This window comes from Eubalaena glacialis, chromosome 3 (genome assembly GCF_028564815.1).
Source record: "Eubalaena glacialis isolate mEubGla1 chromosome 3, mEubGla1.1.hap2.+ XY, whole genome shotgun sequence".
NCBI classification, from domain to species: domain Eukaryota; kingdom Metazoa; phylum Chordata; class Mammalia; order Artiodactyla; family Balaenidae; genus Eubalaena; species Eubalaena glacialis.
This window is the reverse complement of record NC_083718.1, coordinates 19,565,782-19,581,360: the sequence shown is the minus strand read 5'-3', so window position 1 is coordinate 19,581,360 and position 15,579 is coordinate 19,565,782. Positions and strand designations below refer to the sequence as shown.

General features: G+C 37.0%; 1 protein-coding gene across 4 annotated transcripts in view; it reads right to left on the bottom strand.

Moving 5' to 3' along the window:
• Window positions 1-15,579, bottom strand: part of MARK1 (microtubule affinity regulating kinase 1) — a 143,185-nt gene that overhangs the window by 50,424 nt on the left and 77,182 nt on the right. For all 4 annotated transcript variants that reach the window (XM_061185322.1, XM_061185323.1, XM_061185324.1 and 1 more), the window contains exons 2-3: window positions 14,584-14,787; window positions 13,261-13,314 (exon numbers count right to left, since the gene is read on the bottom strand). In XM_061185322.1, the coding sequence (XP_061041305.1) occupies window positions 13,261-13,314; window positions 14,584-14,787 (258 nt within the window). The remainder of the gene's footprint in view (window positions 1-13,260; window positions 13,315-14,583; window positions 14,788-15,579) is intronic.

The following is a 15,579-nucleotide window of genomic DNA, read 5'->3' as shown; positions in this document are numbered from 1 at the left end:
CTATACCAAGACAGAGGGGATGCCGCCCATACCCGGCGTTTCTCACGATTGGCAGCAGGGGCAGAGCTCTATGGTGTCTCCTGTATTCCTGGTGGGTAGTCCCCTCAGAATGCACTCAGGGTTTTTACCTTGGTTTCTGACACCACCTGGGTCTCCTCACTCTGCTTACCTGACGTCCCCCCTAAAAATAAGGCCCTCACTTCCCTGAGAAAACCAAAGAGGAAGTAAGCGGGCACCTCATCAGGTGACCTCTGCCCACGGACTCCTTGGGCTGACAGCAGAGGTAGACTCTGTGGTTTAGATTTTCAGAGGATCTGTACTTCTGGTTTCAACTTTTTTTTTCTTATTATGGCACATTAGCAGATAAAATTCACACATAATATGAGCACATAAAATTTACATATAACTATAAAATCATAACTCACAAATCTGATGATCCTAGGTTCTACTATAAGCAGAATTTTTTTCTCCAGAAAAACAAGTCAAATATTATGCCTGCCTCTTATTTTTCCATGGCTTTCATAAACCCATTTTATAAGCACTGAGTAATAAAACAGTCCATTTAAACATTTAAAATATCATTTTATAAGAAATATACCTATTTGTAACTAAAGTAATTTTTTTAAATGTTAAACTTTATTATTTAAAAATATTGACTTTTTTCCCTGAATCTCCACCCTGCACCCCAGGAGTGTATTAAAAAAAATAAAAACAGATAGTCCCTATTTTGGTTTTGCTGTACTATATAGATCTTAAAGTTTTTGGACCTATTATTAATACGAGTAGCATTATTGTAAGTTTCATTTGCATTCATTAGTATTATCACTATTTATTTCTTTTTTAAAAATTTATTGAAGTATAGTTGATTTACAATGCTGTGTTAATTTCTGCTGCACAACAAAGTGATTCAGTTATACATATACACACATTATTTTTCATATTATTTTCCATTATGATTTATCACAGGATGTTGAATATAGTTCCCTGTGCTATACAGTAGGACCTTGTTGTTTATCCATTCTATACATAATAATTTGCATCTGCTAATCCCAAACTCCCACTCCATCCCTCCCCCCACCTGCCATCCCCCTTGGCATCCACATTCTGTTCTCTATGTCTGTGAGTCGGTTTCTGTTTCGTAGATAAGTTCCTTTGTGCCATATTTTTAGATTCCACATATAGGTGATATCATATGGCATTTGTGTTTCTCTTTCTGACTTACTTCACTTAAGTATGATAATCTCTAGGTCCATCCATGTTGCTGCAAATGGCATTATTTCATTCCTTTTTATGGCTGAGTAGTAGTATTATGTACTTCTAATAGAAAAGTCCCCAATAACAATCTTGTTCTCCTATACTTACATGTAAATGAACTACCTCTGTTTTCTTCATTGAGTGTTGCTTTCTTATTAAAATTTTATTTATCTGTTAAGTTGTTAGATGTGACTATACAGTCACAACTCACAAGCACTACAGTACAGAAGCCTTTGTAACTGGCCTCCATGAAACCAACTGTCACTCGGCATTGCCTCTGCAAAACCTGCTGAGCACACCTGTGCACCCTCGACGCTCACTGTTCGAGGTGCTTCCTGCGCCCCTACACTTCCGCGGTTAAGCAGCATGCTTACCAAAGGTTATTTAGATTTCAGACACGTCTGTCAGTTACAGTTGTTACTGCAAATAGATCATTCAACTAATGTATTAGTTTTCTATTGCTAAGTAACAAATTACCACACCCCAGCAACTTCTAACAACACACATTTATTATCTCACTGTTTCTGTGTGTCAGTATTCACCGTGCATTGTGGTCATGACTTAACTGGGTCCTCTGCTGGGGGTCTCACAAGGCTGCCATCAAGGTGCTGTCCAGGCTGCACTCTCATCTAGAGGCTCGACTGGGGAGGAATCTACTTCCAAGCTACCCAGGCTGTGGGCAGAATTCATTTCCTTACAGCCCTAGGGCTGAGGACCCTGGCTTCTTGCTGGCTCTCCTGGAGGCTGCCCTGACCTTAGAGACTGCTCACAGGTCTTGCCAAGTAAGCTTCTCCAACACAGCAGTTTACTTTATCGAGCCAGCAAGGATAATCTCTAGCGCAAGTTGGCTAGCAGGACAGTCTTACATAACATAATGTGATCGTGAGAGTGAACTCTCATCACCTTTTCCAAATTCTACTGGTTAGAAACCAGTCACAGATCCTGCTCACACTCAAAGGGAAGTGATTATACAAAGGTGTGAGCACCAGAAGGCAGGGATCACTGGGGTTGCCTTAAGGTCTGTCCAACAAGATTAAATTTACATAAACCAATGAAGGACAAGTATCCTGTTTAACAAAACAAACCAAACTGAATACTTTCTAAATACTAGATAAGAGCTGTTAAAGAGACTGCTGTCCTGTTAGGTGTGGGCAAGAAGACTGTAAACGATTAAAAGAAAATCTAGGATTCTGCTCTCAGATCACTTCCCGGGAGTCTTTAAATTCTCCATTAAATAAGAAACCAATTAGAAATAGCAGCAAACATGGGTTTACGAGTATGACTTGTACAAGATAAACAAAGCCAATCAGTAGACCCAAACTTAAAAGAGAAAAAAAAAAAAAAAAGCTTTGCACCTAAATGAAAAGATTGGTTGATGAATGTATATTTATGTGCTCAATTTAAATGTTAAATGCTTATATAATTTTTAATAATTCCTCACTTTAACCTACTTTTTCGATTACCAGTCCTTACTGCCCCATGGAAGAGGGCTTCTGCCTTACTTTGTAACTGGCATAGGTACCTCCAGGAAGTGTGGCCCATTAAGTTGTAGCATAAGTATGCCACACTGGCTCCTTCATTCTATCTTCTTTCTCTTCTGTCTCAAGAAAGAACATCAAATTGCAACAGAGTGAGAACAAAATTGTCACATGGGTAATCTTGAATTGACTCTTGTTAATTTTTATGACGTTATCGGCCAGTTCAGTAGTTTATTCTTAGAAGCAAACTGGTTGAGACACATCTGATCACTAATTAAAACATACTGGCAGCTCCATGTTTGAGAATAAGTAATCTAAAGGAACGGACAGCTACACATCCTTCAGGCATTCCCCTATAAACACTGTCTTTTGTTTGTTTACTTGATTGAGTGGTGCTGAATTCGTGAATTTAGTCCTTGACTGGAGTCTGGAACGTAGCTCTTCTGTTCTACGGAGAACCGAGATGAGCTGGCGAACAGGGTTAAAATCGCCCTGTGAAAAGTGGAGCACGTAACAAAAACCATACCTGAACAGAAGGCGGCTCCACTTCCACCTGGAGATGAAGCCAGAGAAATACCACCCCTTTCTCATCAGAAAGGAATTTCTTATTCCAGTTAAAACAATAATATACAGTCATCGGGTTCCTACATCTCAATGTCTTGAATACATTGTTCTATCCATAGTTTCCTCTCCTTCAGCATTTAAAAAAAAAAAATTTATTGAGATATAGTTGATTTACAATGTTGTATTAGTTTCAGGTGTACAGCAAAGTGATTCAGTTATACACACACACACACACACACACATATATATACACATATATTCTTTTTTAGATTCTTTTCCATTATAGGTTATTACAAGATACTGAGTATAGTTCCCTGTGCTATACAGTAGGTCCTGGTTGGTTATCTATTTTATCCCTCAGTAGATTTTGACAAGGAGTGAACAAAAACTATAAAAACAAGCAACGGCATGAATGTGTGTATAAGCTGAGTGTGTGCTGGCTAAAAGTGACAAGCAGTTGTGGAAAGAGGAAGAGTGGCTGCCGATGGAAGAAGTGGTGAGGGGGTTTTAAGTGGTACATTGACTCGGGACAATGAAATGCCAGAATCCTGCCCCGTCAATCACCCTGACTCCCAAGGAAACACTTGAACTGTCAGCCAGGTTTGTCATTAACGTTCTAAATCTAGAAAATTGGGGCCAACTGAATAGTACTAGCACGTGGATTCAGTAAAGGGCTATGATGTTTCTTCCTCTTCATTACCCCCCATAACCTCTTCCAAAACTCTAACATTCTAGTTGGTTGCACAGAGGAAAGAGACTGGACTAATGTCAAAGTCTTCTGCACCAGCCCACTGAGTCAAAGGGAGCAGAAGAGGGAGAGACAGTGAGCTCCTTATACATATTTGGTCTTTTCACCCAGAAGAGACCTTTACCAGCAAGGATGCCAACCTTATCCGTGCTTGCTCTTCCTTAGGAGAGGGGGAAAGAGGTGAGGGGGAAAGGAGAGCTGAACATTTAGACCAAGATAAGAAGTTTACCTTGAGATGGAGAGTTATTGTTAAAAAAAAAAAAAAAAAAAGTCAATTATTGTATGTATCGTATGTCCAGGCACAAGTAAGGAAAACAGAAGTTTGTGAACATATTAAATAGGCCCACACTACTATCTGAGTTCCTGATTCTAATTTTTAGTCCTATTTTTCCTTTCTCATTTTTAAACTGTGACATCATGATGTTCCTAGCATACCCAAATTTAGCAGGAGGGCTCTGAATTCACTAATGCCTTTCAAACTACTGTTTCAATTTTGCTGTCAGCTGAAAATTAAGGCCAGAGTTTGTTAAGATTGTGTGTTGAATTAAAGAAGTTAAGTGCGGAGAAAAGGCTTGAGATGGGTCTTCTATGACTAAATGGCAGGCACTTCACTGTTTGGACTTTGTGACAGCTGTTCTAGTTGTTCAGCGGCCTCTATTGTTTCCTCCTTGGTTCTTGGCTTTGTTCTAGATAACTGAAGTTAGTGAACAATCCTCAATTCTGTGGACAGGTATTTACTTTCCAGTTCGGTCCTTCCTGGTTAGAGCTCAGGGTCAGGATTAGGCAAACTGCATTAGTGTTAATCAATATATATCTGCCTTAATTATTTCTTTTCTCAACTACTCTGTTCCTTCCTACCTCTTCCATTCCTTCTGCCTCTTATTACATTTTTTTGATGGTAGAAAAATCTGTTCTATTTAGAAGTAGTCAAGTGGACATGGCTTAGACAATCCCCATTCTATTTACTCTCAAAGCAGCACAGCCAGGGGCCGAAAACCTATCATCCTCTCTCGACCAGCCCTGCTCACCGTGCTGCCCTTGGACTCATCAGTGTCACAGGACTTCTTCACTACTTCCTTGATCTTGAGGCAGATGGGGAACAACTCTGTGGCCACGGGGAGCTTGACAAAGGCTGTGGTCAAGCTTGTTCCCCCCAGGAGAGCTCTTCCAGGCTGTCATCAAAGTCATAGTAGATTGAGCTCATAAAAGGAGGGTGACGTTTGTCTGTGCTTTTTTTTTTTTTTTTAATTTTTATTTATTTATTTATTTATTTATGGCTGTGTTGGGTCCTCGTTTCTGTGTGAGGGCTCTTTCTAGTTGTGGCAAGCGGGGGCCACTCTTCATCGCGGTGTGCGGGCCTGTCACTGTCACGGCCTCTCTTGTTGCAGAGTACAGGCTCCAGACGCGCAGGCTCAGTTGCTGTGGCTCACGGGCCTAGTTGCTCCGCGGCATGTGGGATCTTCCCAGACCAGGGCTCGAACCCGTGCCCCCTGCATTGGCAGGCAGATTCTCAACCACTGCGCCACCAGGGAAGCCCTGTCTGTGCCTTTTAACACAACCTTCTTGGCCTTTCAAGTACTTTGCTCTGATTTGGGTTTGAGGAGGGGCAGAAGGCCTTCTCTGCCTTCACCGTAAACTCTGTAAAAATTCGACCTATATCCCTGACAGCAGTTTACTGGCCTATTAATGTGGAGTGTGGGTCCTGTGCTGTACCCTGAAGGTGACGTTCAGCTCCAAGAGATAGTTAGGACCTTGTCTAGACTTTGTCTCGGAGACGCCAGTCATGGAGCTATATTAACAGAATCCTACAGATTAAACTCTCAGCTTTTTAATTTCTAGGATCACCATTTCACTCCTCTTTTACTTGAGACATCGTATTGAGACATCAAAATATTTTATAAAGTTATTGCTAGTACCAGTATAACAACTTAGGCTAATTTCTTAAGTTCTTCCCATGAAACAGTAGTTCAGAAAAAGAAAGCTGAACATAATTAAATTAGTATATATTGATGATTTCTAACTAAAAAAATAAAATGATTGTTTAGTATTACCTCCAAACTTGACAACTTATAGTCAGTTATTCATTGCAAAATAATAGGCTGTGCCACTTTGCCAAAATTTGTCTTCGTACATGAATTATAAGATTCTTATTTCTTATGAACTGGTACCAAGTTTATAGTACTAGAGTCTTTCCCAAGGCCTTGTACAACTTTGGGCTCAAGTTGGTGCTCAGTAAATAAAATTGTTTGAGATACCAAATCAAATAATTTCAGAGAGAAGATACTAAACATAAAATAGATTAAATTTGAAAAGATGTCCAATCTCACTATAAAGAAATCACGGAAATTAAAACAAGATACCATTTTGCTTCTATAAGGTTGGCAAAAGTTAAGAAATCTGATAATATAAAGTGCTGACAAGAATGTGAAGCAAAAGTAAATCGCATACAATGTTAGCAGAAGTAGAAATTGGTGCAGCCACTTTGAAGAGCAATTTGACATTATTTAATGCAGTTGAGGATATGCATGCCCTTCAACCTTATTCTACTTGGAGAGATATACTCTTCTATACATCTTCACGAAAAGATATACATAATAAGAATCATTGCAGCAATGTCTGTAATTGCAAAAACAAAAAGCTAACTGGAAAAAAAAAAAGAAACACTAAAACAACAGGAACAATCTAAACATAAACTAACAGAAATGAACTAACTGTAGTAGATATCCATTAATAAGAAAATGGGTAAACTGTGGCTTATTTGTACAATGGCATATAATAACAGTGGAAATAAATGAACTAGACTATATAGACTAACATGAATAAAACTGTAAGACAATGCTAAATGAAAAAAGCAAGTTGCAGAAGAATAGAAAGTTTAAAAATAAATAATACATAGTATTTCATGTACAGATACACATGTGAAATTTTTTTTAAAAAAATAAATGGGAATAAGACCAAATTCAGAATAGTAGTTATTTCTAGGTAGAAAAACATAGGAATAGAACCAAGAAGTGGCACACAGGACTTCAACTGCATCTGTAGAATTTTATCTTGTAAAAAAAAAATGATTAGAAATGAAACTTTTAGTCCAATAAATAAATATCATGAGAAAGCAAGTTTTTTAAAATGGGAAAGATGTTTTGAAGTCTCCGTCCAAAAATTAAAAATAGACTAGTGTACTGTATCAACAAACTGAACTTAGAAAAAACAGGAGTATGACTCAAAATAACTAAATGCGAATATGATTTTTAAAACAGCCAGCCAGTTAGTCTAAAATTCATAGGTGATTTCAAGATTTCTAGCTTCCTCCATTTCCAAGAGAAAATTCTTCCATATCTATTTCAGAAAATATTATATACTTTCTTGAGAATACAGAAATAGATGTATGCTTTACAGCCAAAAAAGACCAAGCAATTAAAACAGGTCTTCAGAGTCAGAGCCAGAATACAAGAATCAAAAGCAAAACGCAGGGACTTCCCTGGCAATCCGAGGTTAAGAATCCGTGCTTCCACTTCAGGGGACACAGGTTCGATCCCTGGTAGGGGAACTAAGATCCTGCATGCCACGTGATGCGGTCAAAAAAAAAAAAAAGCAAAATCCAAACAGTACTACTCAAACCAAAACAAATAAAAACTAAAGTGATTGTTTATGAAGATTGTTTATAAATAATTCTTGGTTATGAGTGCTTAATTTTAAGAAGGGCAGGGGGATTTAACACTATCCTTGAGACAGGAAGCTTTCCCTGAAGAAATGACTCTAAGGCTGAAATGTGAGAAATGAGTAAGAATTACGTGAAGAGGGAGTGATAAAGGATTATGCATAGGGTGGGGTGAAAAGCTGCAAAGCCCTGGTAGCTAGAATAAAGAGTAGGAATAGGAGCAGATGAAAGAAAGTCAGTGAAGTTGGAGTAGTAGGGGATGAGGAGAGCAGGGAGAAGCTGGGGAGAGTTGGTGGACCATGGGGTAGAAGAAGAAAGTAGGGTCTGTACACCATGTTAATGAATTTGATTTCTAGACTACAAAAAAAAGGGAAAGCTACCTAAAAGCTTAAATAGAAGGATGACATAATCAGACATATTTTGCATCCTTGATGACTTTTTAAACTCTGTGTGTGTGTGTGTGTGTGTGTGTGTGTGTGTGCGCGCGCGCGCACATAGGGATGCAAAGTGCAGAAAGACGGGTTAGAAGGCTACTGGGGTAGTCCAAGGGAGAGATAATAGTAGTGCTGTCTAGAGGATCATGATGGAAAAAGACAAAAGCAAACATTCGCAAAAGATATGTAAGAAATAAAATCAGCACAACTCAAGGTCAGATTAGATGGTGAGAAGGAAGGAGAGGGAGGAGTCAAGGATAACTCTGAGGTTTCTGACTTGCACAACTTGGGGACAGTGTCATTCACTGAGAGATGACACTGGAAGAGCACTAGGTGGGCATGTACCAAGCAGGTGGGGTGGAGATCGTGAGTTCAGTTTTGGGTTATCTAATAAGTTTGGGTTATCTTTGAGGGATTACAAGCAAACGTAGCGGAGGTCTGAGTTGAAGATATAAATTTGTGAGTTTGCCTACCGGTGATAATTTAAATCAGAGTTACCTTTGAGACAGCCTAGGAAGAGAATACAGAAAGAGAAGGCCTAGGACCATGTCTTGTGAAACTCCAACACTGAGTGGCCCACAAAAAGGACAATGAGTCCACTTAAAGGAAACAGAAAAGGAGGAGCCAAAAATGCAGAGGAAAACGTAAGGAGAAATATAATCTTCTTTCAATAAATACTTGTTAGATTAAGAATTAATTAATGAACACATGTATTGGGCTCCATGACGTGTAGCTTGAACCACAAGACAGTTTCCATTTCTAGTTTTACTTTTTTTTTTTTTACTTTTTATTTCTATTAAATTTAAAAAATCCTAAGTCACAATCATTGATTGGGGGAAGGAACAAAGCATTGGGTAATGTGTCAAAGACGTTCAGATTAATTACTGGATCCAATCTTACAAAAGCATTTCTCCAAGAAGACTATGCACAGCTCTCAGACAAATTCTAGGCTGCTGATCTAATCACACTAAAAGGTCAGAAGACTGGAAGTTGCAATTTGAGGGGTAATAGCAATAGGTTCTTAATATACTCTTTGGATATGCTTGCGTTGGAAGGTATTCTTCATATTTGGATGTAACATTTGTATGTTAAACTTGCCCAATAATATGTCATTGAACCCTTTGTCCCATAACTAATGAGGGCTAAAACAGGGTTTAGAAAAGTCAGATTTTTGGTCAGTGAACTGCCTGAAATACAGTTTGGTCTTTCCAGAAAATCTGGTTATCTTATCTTCAACATTTAAACTGTTGATATTTTATCTAGACATTAACATTATTGATATCACCTTTTAAAAGAAACTTGTTTGAACAACTTCTCCCTCAAATCCATTGTATTTCAGTGTGAAAGATATACTTCCCACCAATTCTTCACACTGTATGCTAAAGAAACATCTTTCAATAGCCAAGATTTTATGATAGTCCCTGTTTTCAGTATTCCTTTAAAACCAAATCAAGATCAGAGGTTATGTTACTGACCACAGATGTCATGGAGAATGAAGCAATGAGTGACTGGGCATTAGGTATGATCTTATTTATTCACACAGCAGTATCATTCCTTGCAGTATATATATTAAAAAATTCAGTAATAATTCAAAGACAACTTCTGCAGTCTACAACCCAGCTCACTAAATGCTAATCCTTCTCTTTTCACTTAGGTTTTCACTGATCCACAAAAGAACTGGTCAAGACTTTTCCTTCAAATGATCCACACACATAAAAAGAACTGTATGGAAGAAGTACTCAGCACGTAAGTGGTTTTGTGCAGCTACAAAGTGAAATATGCTATCAAGCACACATATGTGAGAGTAACTGGTATTTCAACCTATGTCCAACAGAGAGATTTGTTAAGGAATATTGCCAAGAAGCTTCTGCTTTCTCCTTGATCAAAAATATTTGTCAATAATTATACAATTCCTTTTACAAGTCTGGTTTCTTGATAATTTGCTAAAAGAAATGTAATTCTGAATTGCTTCCATGGTTCTGTCCTCTGCTCTACCTTTAGTGACCAAATTCATCAACATGATAAAGATCATTTTGCATATGTTCTGGAAAACTTAACTAGCTTACCAGAGAGGTCTCCGGGCTTTATCTGAAAACTCATTAAAGTATAAATGGCTTTGGTCACCATTTGACAACGTTTTACACAACAGGTAACACACTAGACACTAGCAGTAAATGGATCATTCACTTAAGCCTAATTTCCAGATGTCGGTTATTGAAATTTTTTACACTTGCCCTGCTTGTGCAAAATCACTGTCACAAGGATTTTAATTCTTTATAACTGGGATGCAGCACTCCTCTTTATTATTTAATGAGTTGTAGTAGTCTTGTTTCTGTTTTCATTACAGGTTTTACTATTCAGCAAATCACTTCTGAACCACCGCACTATTTTTGTGAATTTGAAATACAATGCAACACAGTAAAACAACAGAAAATGCAAATTAACAAGCAATACACAGAAGACAGATAAACTGCACCCTGGTGACTGGGATCTGAGACAAGCTAACACAAACTCTGTCATCTGTGTATAAACTAATGTGTCCAAGTTTCAAACTTGGTGGAATTTCAGAGGAAACGATAACTAATCTTACATTTCAAGTATGTGAACTATGAATAAAATTGCTTCATCATTCTGCTTTTCCTCCAACAGTAACAGGTTGCTTAAAAGATACCCAAGAATCACGAGTATAGTTCATAGACCCTAGCCTAAAAAACCACTAATGTATGAGGTGGGAGTCATGCTCCAAAGAGGAAGAAGGAAATATAGCATGTATGTCACATAGCTCTTAAACTATGAAAACTTATTAAATTGGATTCCATTAATTTAAAATATGTAATACAAATAATATGAGCATATTACATGAACAATGTTGAAGCCAAAGATGCTTAACAATTCCAAAGACCAAACTGTTTTTAAGAACTTTATATTTTAGAAGTTTGGAACAGTTGGGGTATCAAATTTAGATTACTTTTATCTACCATTGATGTTGACAAAGGAAAGTAATATTTCCTATAAATACGTCATACACAAAAGAGAGTAAAGGAGGGGAACCAGCTTAAATTCAGACCAAGTCCAGAACAAGTTTTAACCAAACACTTTTGCGTTGAGATGAGATTCAAATGAATCCTTACTGTAAATGTATGTGCTGTCATTATCTCCCTTTTAACAAGCACACCTAAGACATGGAGAGCCATTTTGCTATTTTTTACCTATAGGACTTGACTGTCAATGCTAAGGAAAAAAAAATGATTACTTTTAATTCCATTTTTTACATTTTTATTTTTTAGATATGACTGACTGGGAGATGCTCCCAGCATTCAATGGGTAAGGCCAAATGTTGAACGTTCTACAATGCACGAAAACTAAGCAAGCCTCGATCTGTTTTTTTCCAAACCTTTTAACAAAAAGCCAATCTATGAACACAAATAAAAATTATTTTGAAAACAACAAAATACACACAGTGTACTGGCTACATTAAGCAAATTTCAATCTTTCCTTTGCTTTTATTTTTACAGATTAAAGAAAACAAAATTGCCATCATTTTTTATATGCCTGTTTGGAAAAGCAACAATTTATCAGCAAGATTAGCAGAATTTATAATAGAAATTACATCAACAAGTATATTTTTTTATCTGAATAACAGTCTACCTTCATGTCTGCATGTCCACATGTTTCAATAAGCGTGACTTTGGTTCTACAACCTTCTCTGGTCCCCCCCTGGGAATGACAGAGCGGGGGTCACATTACTGTGCCTCCAACGAGCACAACAGGCCTGGACTAGTTCTAAATGTCACTTAAAATCACTTAATTTACCAGAGTAACCCACAGATTAACCTAGGAAAAGTGACAAGGCTAGGTGGGCCATGGACAGGGCCACTGGGCTGGTATGCAGCCTGTGCATTGTAAAAGGGTTCCCAGGAGAAGGGCAGGCAAAAACTTGCCCCACTGTGGCTCTAGTCCAGGAAAACACAGCACCTTTGGATAACTCGTCTGCCCAGGGAGGATGCCTTTTTATAACGCATACCACTAAATCATGATTGGCTGAAAGATGGGTGCTGGAAGTTTCTCCCAAAAAACATCCAATAAAGTATATTATCTCATACTCAGAGAGAAAAAAAATCCAGCAAACCTTTCATGTTTTCACAGATGAGAAATACTAATGCTATGAAAAATTATATTGGTTGTCAAATTTAAAAGGAATCTCAGTTAAGTACAAAGACAGATCTCTAAGTAGAAATATATAAAATAAACTGAGTTATCTGGCACTGAGACAAGTGGAAAGTCTTGATATCACGGACCCAAATTTTTAATTTAATGGTAGAATCACAGCAGGTGTAGTTAAACATACCATACTAAAATTTTCTTGTAAAATTCTGTTTTAGAAATCCAAAGTTATTTACATCACACTTACATATGTGACCACGATCCCATTATATTCTAATAAAAATCATAATGTACTTTATATATACATTATACATAAATATTATATAGTGAGCTATATACAAACATATATGACATAAATGTTAAAATATTTGCTTCGTTTTTAAAGTACTAATATGTGTATCTGAGAAAATTTTCCCACATAAATAACTAATGAAGCAACATGAAACAGCCTTACCAGGTCAATTCCCATCCTAACTGCTTTTTTTGGTCACTCTCCTGCTTTATATTTTCACCCTTTGAAGAAATGGTCGTTATCTTTTATTGTAAGTTAGCTGAAAGACTAGTTCTTGTGCAAGAAGGAAGAAAAGCAAGTGAAGCAATAAAAGGAAACCCACCTATGGACAACAGTATCTCATGAGTTGATTTTTAATGAAGCAGAATCCTTACTACTTCAAAATATTTGATATGAAAAATTTTATTCTACTGAATGAAAAGACATAAGTTCCTCTGATATGGTACATGCATTTGAGTAGCAGATAGTTTTCAAACCAACACTTGACAAACATTTTTTAAATATTATTAAATGTAAATATTATGTTTTATATCAAATCTTTTCTTCATATATTGATGAAATGTAGTATTGTACCTAACAGGAAATTTAGAATAACTGACTTTACAGAGTATCATATATTAATTAATAAACTCGTATTCTAATTACTTACTATTAAAATAATTAAATACCTTTTGTAGACTGGTAGGATTTAGCTGAGTTTTGTCTATTATTTTCACAGCAACCTAAAAAAAGAGAACATTAAAATATATTTGAGAATACATATCTTAATGAATAAAATTTATAAGGAAAACATCTTTTGTTTCATTCCTAACTAGATATAATTTAGCTATATTTGGTGTTCACATAATTGGATGGTAAAGTTTTGATAATTAGGCAGCCTTAGAATATATTCTATTGATCCAAGTCTTTAACCTATTTGATTCTGAGTCAATGAAATTACACCTTTGTTAAAGTTATTCCAGGTTTCCCCTTTTAAAGTAAAAATCATCTGTATCTTCATCTTTTACTCATGATCTTGATAAGTTACAATTACCAGAGGGGAGAGGCTTATAAACTTTTAGTAAGTATTATGTGGGTAGAGAGATTGGACACCCAAACTTCCTTACAGCAAACTAACAAAACGGATTTAAATGTCCTCTAAGTCTCTGTCTAATACAGCCTGTGTCCCAACAGCTCCTGGGGTCAAAATGGACAGAGAGGACTAAATTTAACCGTATGTGACAATAATATTATGTATAGAACAAAATGGAAACTTAACAAAAACATTTTATGACAGATTTTTCATAATGTCCTAACTGGATCCAGCAAACATTATATAATATAGAATGCTAGATGTTTAACTATTTTTAGTCTTTATTATATAAATTATTAAATATATTAATTATTATTTTAAAAACAAATTTTGCTATATAAATACATCTGATTTGAAACACATGGGATTTTAGAAACCCGATTCTCTTATTATCTGAGAAAAACATCTGTATAACACTTGCTCAATGTGGTTTCTAAATAGATAAAAATTAGTGGGTGACTTTCTACACATTTATACCTAATTTACCTCAAGCAGCAATTTAAAAAAATTTTTATGGAGGTAACAGTGGTTTATAACACTATATAAGTTTCACATGTACAAGCTCATTTTCTGCTCCTGTATTCACTGCAGCTTAAGCAGTAATTAATAAGAAGTTATCCTAGCCCTGTTAGTGGGGTCGGGTAAAAATCAGAAATTTTTACAGAAGCCATATAATGAAAGACAGAAGTCTGAGAAAACCTCATCTGCAGCACATCTGATTTATGAGATGCTAATACATAAGGACAATTCTTCTGTGCCATGTATAGATAACTCTATCTACATACATTCCATTCACACATATCCCAGTGTTTACCATATTGCAACTGTTACTTATTCCCAGAATCAGCTGTAGGAAAGCTTTTGTAACTAGACTCTGGAGAGGTCTAAGTAAATATTAAAAGGAATCATGAAAACTTACCTCTCTACTAGTTAGAACATGTCTTGCCAATTTCACTTTGGCAAAATTTCCCTTCCCTATTGTTTTTTGTAAACGGTAATTTCCAATGTGAGGCTGTTCGTCTGTTGCTGACGTAATGGAGTTTCTACACCGAGGGATGTTCTGTCTGCTACTTGATTTGGTCGGCTGGATATGGGGCTCAGTATATCCATCCACAGATGTATGCTGAGAAAAAGGTTACAAGGTTTCACGGTTAATTAAACTACATTATAAAAGGATAGTTTAAAAAACTACAAACAATTTTCATCAGTAATTCATCTCCAGTGAAAACAGATTGTACCACATGATTTTAAAGCATTTTGAGCATTCTGTTTATAATTTCTACTTGACTTTAGCTCCCTTTGCCAGTGGGAATATAACCATTTAAAATGAAATGTTCTGCATAGCTTTAGGTATATGCTTTTGATTTAAAACAAATACAAGTGGTTAGATAGCCAGGAGCCCCAAAGACCATTACTCCTGAAAGGGTGTTACCCCTATGGGTTGAGAGGACAACACAATCCAAGACTGCTTCATTAAAATGGCAGAATGTCTTCAATGCCAAGACAAACAACCTCATGAGTATAGCTCTGTTTCTCTAAACCAGCCCAAGTACTTGTCAGGTTCACTCTTTCATTGGCTGGGCATATAACTTGGCCAGTTGACCTAGCAGCTTCCCACTGTAGGTACACCTCTAATCAATTCCTGCCCAGTCCCCTCACCCACCTCACCATGCCCAAGCAGGAGCTATCTATAGCCCCGCATGAATCCATGACCTAATATCCACTGCATTCCTCCTCAGTGCCCTTCTCAAGGCAGAGATGTCACTTTGTCTCCTAGTCTCACGCTAGCCCACAATCGCATTGAGTAGCTGACTGTTCCCCTGCAGGCTCAGCACCTCAAGTCCCGGGTAAAGCTGCCTAAGGAACCCTGTTTCCCCAGCTCTGATTGTTCCTGCTCTTGTCTAGTTTTGTCTGC